Genomic DNA, 10,994 nt, shown 5'->3' on the forward strand with positions numbered 1-10,994 from the left:
TCGAAGGCGTATTTTACGATGAATCATATAAGTAGCGAAGATGGAGCATCAGCCTTAATTTGGAAAGAAAATTAAGATTGGAAACATATCATCATATCAATTATCACTAAAGGAAAGGAAAGATTGGAGGAGTACTTGATTACAAAAACAAGAAAATCCCATAAATACGATACCTATCTCATCCATGGCCATGGCCGATCCATCAAACGCAGCCATGGCCGCCAACTTCGGAGGAGAGTTTCCGGTGGACGACCAACCCGGCGAGCCCGGCCAACCCGGCGAACCTGGCCAACCGGGAGGGCGCGGCCGTGGTGGCCGTGGAGGCCGCGGCGGCCGTGGAGGCGCTGGCGGCCGCCTCGGCGTCCGACACGGCCGCCGTGGCCGCCGTGGTGGCGGCGGCGCCCGCGGACAAGGCTGCGTCGGCGTCGGCTGGTACGGCGGCGGCGAAGTAGTGTACGTCGGTGAAGAAGCGTACATCGACGGCGTACGCATACCACGCGGCGGTAAAGGCGGCGCAGGCGGCAACGCCGGCCCCGGCGGTGTCGGCGGCAAGGGCGGCCCCGGAGGGGACGGCGGCCCCGGCGGTATCGGTGGCCGCGGCGGGGACGGTGGTTGCGGCGGGGTCGGCGGCCGCGGCAGGAAAGGTGGCCGCGGTGGTCGCGGTGGCCGCGGCGGGAGCGGCGGCTTCGGCGGCGGCGACGGCGGCCGCGGTGGCCGCGGCGGGGACGGCGGGGAAGGCCGAGGAGGAGGCCGCGGCGGAGACGGCGGAGAAGGTGGGACACAATATATATATATTGAGTAAATTTATAAATTAGCAACTTTACCTGATGAGTAAATCATTTATATTTTAAAGCTATATACTAGCCAAATAAAGGGTTTAGGGTTGCAAAATCACCTCTCTATTCAAAATGATAGTTGCAATACTTTTCTGCAATATTAAGATTTTTGAGAAACAGGAGAAGAAATAAGCCAATGTGGTATTTCTGTTTCTATGGTTGAAATTAATCAAGCAGCACAGCATCAGGCCAATCTATTTCTTTTGAATGCTCTTTCTATGGCAGTAATGCGAGGAGATAAAAGTTAATTCAGAAATCAAAACTAATTGTAAGATTGCACTTGTTCACAAAAAGAGAGAGAGAGAGAGAGAGAGAGAGAGAGAGAGAGAAGCTTTTCCTATCAGTACAGGTCCAAGCATGGATAGATGGCTCAGTGCACGCACAATGCAATCTCGAGTGGAAGTTCAGATTATTCAGAAATGTAATGCACAAAGGCGAGCAGAAACATCATCTGTCCAAAAACTATTTGCCCACCTTGAGATTAATCTGTATACAGAGCTTAATGGTAAAACAGTTGGCTGAAAGTTTGAAGTATTTAGCCCTTGGCATCGATTTCCTATAAATCGATATTTAAGCTAACTAACATTTTAAAGTACCTCTCTGCGGTATTGCAGAGGATCCGAATCCATCTGCAGGGAATTCGGACACTGTTCCCTCACATATCCCTTGAAAAGCATTGGCGCACGTGTAGTTGCTCTACCGAACTGAGCTATAGCCCTTGTCAGAGATATCTTAATATATAGAGAATTTCTTGGCAAGATGAATATTCTCTAATAGTAGAGGATATCCTTTGATCTGTTTATACTATAATAACATACCAATAACGAAGCGGTATTTGCTTATAAAAAGGATTCGATCTATAATCGATCGAAGTAAAGGGTCTTCCTTTGTGGTGATAAATTGCCTACTTAACTCAGTGGTCAGAGTATTGCTTTCATACGGCGGGAGTCATTGGTTCAAATCCAATAGTAGGTAGGTAGGTAGAAAAATTACTAGATAGCATTGGCCCTACTTTACTTCGCTATCTAATAATTTTTTCTACCCCTCTTCCCTTTTTCTTTGTATCAACTAAACCATTGGGTTGTCTTCAATTAGATGGGGGAATCCAATTAACAGCCTCGACTCGTATCCTAGCTCGTCTGAGAGCTACCTTCGCTTCAACCAATTCTTTCGTACCCTCAGCTCTACTCACGTTAGCTTCGGCTATTTCAAGTGCCTGTTGAGCTTCTTCCGGATCAATGTCACTACCCAGTTCCGCATCATTTCCTAAAATGATGATCTCATTATTAACTATTCTGGCAAAACCGCTCCACAGAACCGCCGTTAACCATTGATCGTTGAGGAGGCGTATTCTCAAGGGACCCATATCTACAGCTGTGTTAATGGGGGCGTGGTTTGGTAATACGCCAATTTGGCCACTATTAGTAGATAAAATGATTTCTTTCACTTCACAATCCCAAATAATTCGCTTAGGAGTCAGTACATAAAGATTTAATTTCATTTCTTCAATTTGTTCTCCTCTTCTAAGTTTATAGCTTTCGTATTAGCTTCATCGATGTTACCCACCAAATAAAAAGCCTGTTCGGGTAGGCCGTCTAATTCTCCGGAAAGGATTAGTTGAAATCCCCTAATAGTTTCTGCAAGACCAACATACTTTCCCGGAGAACCGGTAAAAACTTCTGCCACAAAAATGGTTGTGATAAGAAGCGCTCAATTTTTCGTGCTCTTGCTACAGTTAAACGATCCTCCTCCGATAATTCATCCAACCCAAGAATTGCGATAATGTCCTGAAGTTCTTTGTAACGTTGTAAAGTTTGCTTAACTCTTTGCGCAGTTTCAGAATGTTCGTTGCCAACGATCCGAGGTTGTAACATAGTTGAGGTTGAATCTAAAGGATCTACTGCAGGATAAATCCCTTTGGAAGCTAATCCTCTAGAAAGTACGGTAGTAGCATCCAAATGTGCAAATGTTGTAGCAGGAGCAGGTTCAGTCAAATCGTCCGCAGGTACATAAACCGCTTGGATCGAAGTTATAGATCCCTTTTTAGTAGAAGTAATTCTTTCTTGCAAAGAACCCATTTCTGTACTAAGAGTAGGTTGATAACCCACTGCAGAGGGCATTCTCCCTAATAAGGCAGATACCTCCGATCCTGCTTGAACAAAACGAAAGATATTATCGATGAATAGAAGCACGTCTTGCTTATTAACATCTCGGAAATATTTGTCACACCCCAATCTGATACCGCCGTACAACGGCACCTGATAGGAGCGTGTCGTAGGAAAAACGGCGCGAACCGCTTCCTACGAAACCGCGATCTCGGTACCAGTCCCAGGACATAGTGCTGGTACCCACGGTGACAAATATGAATCATAGCAATCCTTAATATAAATAGAGGACTTATTTACCTTAACTTAGGTTGCAGCTCAGACAGCCCGAGAATACAACCGACGACACAGACGAGGAAACACCAACAACAGCAGCAGCAGCGGAACCAACGGACTAACACCCAACACCACAGGCGACGGCTGGGAACCAGGACGAAACCCTAATCTTCACTTCACTTTATCTTCTCTTCAGGGCGGAGGAACTATATATATATTTATAGAGCAAGGGTGAGTACTTTCGTACTCAGCAAGTCACGGGAACTTAGGTGTTTAATGCAAGCTTGGAAGAGAGGCAAGGTTGTTTTGCAAATCTTTTGTTTGAAGACATTTTGAAATCACTAAGTGATTTATTTCTTTCTATGTTTGGGCGAAAAGAGACTTGCGTCTCGATTCGACTTTAAGAGATGCTTTTCAACAGCTCATTTAGCAATGTACCGACCTCCCGGGTCAGATCATTACTTCTCGGCTCCCAGAGCCATTTCACTTAATTAAGCGGCTCCCAGAGCCTTATTCATTTTCTCGGACTCCCAGAGTCCAGCTGCCCAGCAGCACAACAATCCGCTTCCACTCGGGAAGCCTAGTCTATGATGCCCGCAGACATCCCGAATCACACAGATTCGTTTCTGACCACTCAGGTCATCCATCTGCCACATAGGCTGATTCTGGTTACGATTCCCACACCACAACAACTTTTCACAAAGCACAGGCAAACAAATCTACGCAACGGGAACCACCTCACATCCGCCCATGACCGTGGGCACGGCTGTTCGAACAGTTAGTTAACCTCTGCAGAGGGGTACACTTTACCCACAAGATACGAACTTATTCCGAACACCCGTCGGTATCGGAGGTTCGCAACAAAGCCTTTCCCCAGCCGACCCAGGGTTACCTCATGCCACATAGAAGGATCAAATCCTCTCATAAACATAGGCCTTTTTAGGCGTGCACAAATCAAACTCCAACCACCTTGATCGGTAAGTGAGCAAGCTTCTCGTTCTTGCCTTACCAGGAACCCGGTTTGTCCGACCCCGCCCCGGCGTTCCCAACTATTGGCATGCGAGGTTTCCCTGAACCGTCTAGTTACTTAGCCAGGGTGTCCCATTCCACCTTGTGGTTGCACTTGATTATGTTCGATGAGTTTCCCACAGGAATCGGTCCTTATATGCGAATACGGGACAGTGCCACATAGGCACAACCCCCGCATCGCGAGTTTTCACAATTCATTTTATTTTCAAACACACCGACACCACATGTCGGGTTTTGAAGGCTTCACAAACCCATTTCCCAAGTTTTCGACAAGCAACGGTGTATGTGGGATATTTGGTATACGCGCTCAGAGAGCACGAATACCGAGGTACCACAAGGGTGGAGCGACAAGGAATCAGGGTAGTACGACCTACGGAAATTAGTGTGACTACTGGGTAGGTCCGTCGGTCTGGCACGCAAACCGAGGCCAAGCAAGTTAAGTGTGTGATTCTAATAATGCAAGTTGCAAACGAAATAATAATTACTTTTCAATTATAGGAGCAATTGATCAAAGGGTGACTTGCCTTGCTCAAGGTCTTCACGAAGCTTCACGAATCTTCGAGAAAACCCGCGATCGACGAAAGTCCGATAACCGCAACTATACGCAAACAATCGAAAACCTAAACAAAAGACCAAAAGATAGATCCTATTTAGACTAATTAGTAGTGCCATTAAATAGATCTCAATTTTACGGAATTACTGGAAGTGGAACGGAGTCAATCGGATGAGCGGTTGAGAAGATATGAATTTTTGGAAGCTCGAATGGGATTTTCCGGACAAGGAAATGATTTATCGGATTTTTCTGGAATACGAGAAATGGTTTATGGGGTTTGAAGAAATAATATTCCCAAGAATATTATTAACAGTCACTGTCATGCGGGACCAAAGGAAATGGTTTATGGAATTTTGGAATAAGGAATTGATTTATGGGACAAAGGAAAAAGGATTTATTAAATCCCTGGAAAAAGAAAAGGATGGAGGGATGTATATTAGACTTGTTCGGTGGCATTGGTGCGGCCCAAAGGCTAACGCGGCTCGGCCGAACCAAGTGGGCCGGCGCGGGCGCGAGGGGGCGGCCCATGAGGGCGCGCGGGAGGGAGGGGGGCGGTCCGGTGGACTGAGCCCACCACGCGGGGTCCCGGGTGGGGCCCATATGTCGGCGAGACGGTGCACGGTGGAAGCGGCGCACGCGGGGCGGGCGCTAGGGTTTTGGGTGCACCGGACGGATCGAGGCGCGGCGGGCCCACGTGCAGCCGCATGGCACACCGTGGTCCGCGCGCACGGAGGGGGAAACGGAAAGGAGGGGCCGACCGGGTCTGTTGACTCGGTCGTGCCGAGGTGGCGCCGACGTGGCGGCAGCCACGCGGGTCGGCGGAAGGACGAAGACGAGGCCGGCCGGGATGGACGGCGGACGGCGGCGGCGTTCGCAGGAGCAAGGCGCGACCTCAATGGAAAAAGGAAGCACACCGGGGGAAGGGGAGAGACGAGACGAAGCGAGCCGACGGCTCAGATTCGCCGGAGGATGGCCGGAATCCGGCGGATTGTGGCGGCGGCAATCGCCGGCGAGCAAAGAGGGGAATCACGACGAGACGATGAGGGTTCGATTCAAAGGGAGTGGAGCATCTCCGGGGTTCAAGGAATCCGTTTCCGGTGTCGGATGGGGCGGAAAATCACTGAGGAGGGCTGGCGACGAGCAGCGGCCTTCGGGAGCGGACGGCAATGGCGGCGAGGCTGTGCCGGGCGGCGACGGCGCTAGGGAATGGTTTGGGGAGACCCTAGGGAGCTCAAGGACGGTGGTGGCGCGAGGTATTGGCGAGAGGGCCCAGGGCGGCTCGCAGGCGGGCGCGGCGGCGGCGAAGTAGAGCAACGGCGGGGCGGCATGTTTAAGGGGACGAGCGAGCAACCGAATGGCTCGGGGCTTATCCAAGATGATGCAGATGGCGAGAATTTGGGCGAGGAGCTCACCGGTGTGCGGGAACGGTATCGGCGGCGATTTGGGGATGGAAAGGGGTGGAAGGCCGATGGCGGCACGCGACCGAGCGGCGGCGCACGGCGGATGACGCCGAGGCGGCGCGGCGTCGAGGCGAGTGCGCCGGGGGAGAAGAGAGGGAGAGGTGGCGCCCAGAGCTCCTCGTCACGCGTTCACGCTCGCACCGGCTCCCTCGGTGCTCGGCGACAGACGGCGACGGCAAGGACAGCGGGAAGGCAACAATGGCGCGGTGAAGGCGAGGGAAAAACGAGAGGGATATGGGGAGGAGGCTCGGGCTTTATAGGCGCGGGGAATGTCGGTTTGGGGAGGGAGGAAACCGACCTCGTGGGCGGTCAAGGATGCAAGGGCGGCGAGCTGGCGGTCGTCGACGCGTGCAGCCAAGGCGGCGGCAGGTGATGACGCCGGCGGTGTCGGGCAAAAGGAAAAAGAAGGGGGAAAGGGGCTTGGTCCCTTGCCAAAACGAGAAAAGGAGGAGGGTGAGTGAGGAGGAGGAGGAGAGGGAGAGCAGCTGCTTCTCCCACTCTTGGACGGGTGCGGCGTGGAGTGGCGGGGGCCATGGATGACGTCGACGATGACGGCGGCGGTCGGTTTGGCATGGAGCGGGGGCAAGGCGGCAGCGCGTGGCGTCGGCGGCGCAAGGGCTGATGGCGGCGGCGACCGGCCGGTCGGCCACCTCGCGAGCGCGCGCGGGAATGGGCGAAGGCGGTGGAGGTTTTGGGCTGCGACGGCGGGAAGCGGCGTCGGCGCGGGAGAGAGACATCGAGAGAGAGAGAGAAACAGCGAGAGCGAGAGAGACAGAGAGAGCGAGCGACGGCTCTCTCTCTCTCGGCTCGCACGCGTGCAACGCACGTGCGAGGGTGGGGGGGATGATGGGCTGGGAGGGGGAGATGGGCCGGGGGAGGAGAATCGGCCCATCCAAAATCACAGGGAGGTAAGGTAGACTTTTACAGAGAAACTGATTTGGATAGAATTGGGGAGATTTAGGGTTTGGATTCGAATTCAAATTTGATATTCGAACTCGAGGGTTTAGGGATGTATCAAGGGGAATTCAAGGAGAAGTCATGGGAAAGATTCAAAAGGAAAACTTGGGTATTTGTTCTCGGGAACATAGGGTGGAGTCAAGGAAAGGAAACAAAACGGGGGTTTGGACATTTTGGGATTTGGAAATGTATTTGGCGAGGATTCAAAGGAAGGGATTGACTTTCGGATTTAGATTTCGGAGACTTGAATTGGGAGAGGAGATTTGAGGCGGAGGATTTTGATTTCGATGAGAGGGAACAACGGGATTTGAATTGAGATCTTGGCACAACTTAGACTCGCACACAAAGAACGAAAATTTTCGCAATTAGGATTTTGCCGAATTAGTTTTTTTTAACGACTCACGAAAAACGGAGCGTTACAGATCCACCCCCCTTACAAGAATCTCGACCCCGAGATTCGAAGGTGGACCACACACACGAAACCAAAAGGGATCTTCAGACTTCTTCACAGCTTCAGACTCTGCTAGTCTTTCTTCAACTTATTGTTGCGTACTTGCCACAAAACGGTCTGGTAACTTGATTCACTTAGCATTCTTCATCTTACTGTGGCTTTGCTCTTGCCTGTGGAACCTGTTCTTCTCCTGCTCCTTCAACTTGCTCGAGATTCACAACCTTTTCATTTGTTTCTACTTGCACATGGTTCAGACGACCTTGTCCAACGGGCAGTGAGGTCAATGAGGCAGAACCACTGTTTGGTGACTTCGAGCCTTTTGATCCAGGTATGTTGGGAAGAATTGTCGTTGGTTGGACTGGCTTTGTCTTGACTTTGTGAAGGCACTTTATCTTGGCTTTCTGAGGGCAATCCCACGAATAGTGTCCCATCTCATGGCAGATGAAACATTCGACTCCTGCCTTATAACCACGTCTTTTTGAAGGTGTAGGGCATGGTACGGAGTTGCTTCCTTCATGGCTATTACTGTTGATCATTGTGGCTTGCTGACCAGGTTCTGACATAGTCGAACGAGACGTAGAACCGGAACCATTTGAATGCTGAGATGCTCTCTGATAGTATTGTGCTGGCAAGTTTGTTTTTCGACACAAACCTTCTTTTGCTTGAATCTCTAGGGACATTACTTTGCGTCTCTTGTATTCCTGCATCTCTTCTTCTGCATCTTCTAGTAACAAGGACTTATCGACCATTTGCTGAAACGTCGGAAAGTCGTGAGCCAAAAGTTTCACTTGCAGTTTCGCGTCCATTCCTTTTAAAAATTTTCTGATCTTCTTTTTATCAGTGTCTACATCTTCTGGGGCATATCGGGCCAATCTATTGAAGCGACTCAAATACTCGTTGATGCAAGAGGATCCTTGCTTGATATTTGCAAATTCTTCCTTCTTCAAATCAATTATGCTTTCAGGGATGTGTGCTGAGCGAAAGGCTCCTGCAAACTCTGTCCAGACGATGGTACTAGCATCTGTATGGGTAGCACAGTAGTTATCCCACCAATCTGCGGCAGGTCCTCTTAACTGATGTGCGGCGTAAAGGGTTTTCTCTTGCGGAGTACACTGTACCAGATTTAATTTCCTTTCCATATCTTTAATCCAATCATCAGCTTCAATAGGCTCATTTGTTTGGGAGAACTCCGGTGGACGAGATCCCAAGAAATCATTCAGTTTCGATTGGCCATCATCTTGAACCATATGGGGTTGACGCTCTTGTGTGTGTTGTTGTTGCATAGCAATTATATTCTGAACCATTCCTTGTATTATATGTGTTTGCATGGCCATGTGTTGGTGAAAGTCCACTGGCGGGGGTCGGTTACCTCTTGAGACATCATTAACTGATCCGGAAACAGCCATATGATCACTCTCAGCTTCTTGCTCATCTGCCTGGTTAACTGGTTGATCGGGAATTTCTGGCTGGACTGGCTCTTCCTCAAAACCAAAGCGGTTAGGGGCACGGATCTGACGGGTGGAGCGACGTGCCATCTGCTTCTGAGGGACTGAGATCTGACCAACGCAGAAATGAGATAAGAAAAGGAGGAAAACAAAAACACTACATCAAAACGGTTTTCGAAATCACAGAAGACATAGGTGGTGTGTTCCAGCCGGTAACCCAACTGGTCTAACACCTGAACACGGACTACCAAACAAAACTCACACACGCACTAGTTCACCACAACTCCTACCGAGCGGGTGACGGTACTAAGGTTAGCCTACCAACAAGGGCTTAACTAAGACTCCTAAAGGCTTGAGCACACCTTTCTTCAACTGGGCGTGAAGATAGGTTTACTCTAGGATAAAAGTCAAAACGAACGACTAGCTTCTACTTTTGGACACAAAAGATTTTTCGCAAAACTAGAGCTAAAGGGGACAACGACACCTTAGCTTTCACAAATAGTTTTTGTATTCAGATAATGCCATCCTATTCAGGGGTTTCGATCCTAGGGCCAACCTATGCTCTGATACCATCTCTTGTCACACCCCAATCTGATACCGCCGTACAACGGCACCTGATAGGAGCGTGTCGTAGGAAAAACGGCGCGAACCGCTTCCTACGAAACCGCGATCTCGGTACCAGTCCCAGGACATAGTGCTGGTACCCACGGTGACAAATATGAATCATAGCAATCCTTAATATAAATAGAGGACTTATTTACCTTAACTTAGGTTGCAGCTCAGACAGCCCGAGAATACAACCGACGACACGGACGAGGAAACACCAACAACAGCAGCAGCAGCGGAACCAACGGACTAACACCCAACACCACAGGCGACGGCTGGGAACCAGGACGAAACCCTAATCTTCACTTCACTTTATCTTCTCTTCAGGGCGGAGGAACTATATATATATTTATAGAGCAAGGGTGAGTACTTTCGTACTCAGCAAGTCACGGGAACTTAGGTGTTTAATGCAAGCTTGGAAGAGAGGCAAGGTTGTTTTGCAAATCTTTTGTTTGAAGACATTTTGAAATCACTAAGTGATTTATTTCTTTCTATGTTTGGGCGAAAAGAGACTTGCGTCTCGATTCGACTTTAAGAGATGCTTTTCAACAGCTCATTTAGCAATGTACCGACCTCCCGGGTCAGATCATTACTTCTCGGCTCCCAGAGCCATTTCACTTAATTAAGCGGCTCCCAGAGCCTTATTCATTTTCTCGGACTCCCAGAGTCCAGCTGCCCAGCAGCACAACAATCCGCTTCCACTCGGGAAGCCTAGTCTATGATGCCCGCAGACATCCCGAATCACACAGATTCGTTTCTGACCACTCAGGTCATCCATCTGCCACATAGGCTGATTCTGGTTACGATTCCCACACCACAACAACTTTTCACAAAGCACAGGCAAACAAATCTACGCAACGGGAACCACCTCACATCCGCCCATGACCGTGGGCACGGCTGTTCGAACAGTTAGTTAACCTCTGCAGAGGGGTACACTTTACCCACAAGATACGAACTTATTCCGAACACCCGTCGGTATCGGAGGTTCGCAACAAAGCCTTTCCCCAGCCGACCCAGGGTTACCTCATGCCACATAGAAGGATCAAATCCTCTCATAAACATAGGCCTTTTTAGGCGTGCACAAATCAAACTCCAACCACCTTGATCGGTAAGTGAGCAAGCTTCTCGTTCTTGCCTTACCAGGAACCCGGTTTGTCCGACCCCGCCCCGGCGTTCCCAACTATTGGCATGCGAGGTTTCCCTGAACCGTCTAGTTACTTAGCCAGGGTGTCCCATTCCACCTTGTGGTTGCACTTGATTATGTTCGATGAGTTTC

The 10,994-nt window shown here is 49.8% G+C and overlaps 1 protein-coding gene across 1 annotated transcript; it reads left to right on the forward strand.

The window, feature by feature from the left end:
- Positions 1–214: 214 nt before the first annotated feature.
- On the forward strand, positions 215–802 carry LOC136356885 (uncharacterized). Its single transcript, XM_066311423.1, has one exon. The coding sequence runs from the start codon at positions 215–217 to the stop codon at positions 800–802; it is 588 nt and encodes a 195-aa protein (XP_066167520.1).
- The last annotated feature ends 10,192 nt before the right edge of the window (positions 803–10,994 follow it).

This window comes from Oryza sativa, chromosome 6 (assembly GCF_034140825.1).
Source record: "Oryza sativa Japonica Group chromosome 6, ASM3414082v1".
Classification (NCBI taxonomy): domain Eukaryota; kingdom Viridiplantae; phylum Streptophyta; class Magnoliopsida; order Poales; family Poaceae; genus Oryza; species Oryza sativa.

What these genes read in the sequence shown, in the direction of transcription:
- LOC136356885 (XM_066311423.1), top strand. Translation starts at nt 215, where the DNA reads ATGGCCGCCAACTTCGGAGGAGAGTTTCCGGTGGACGACCAACCCGGC.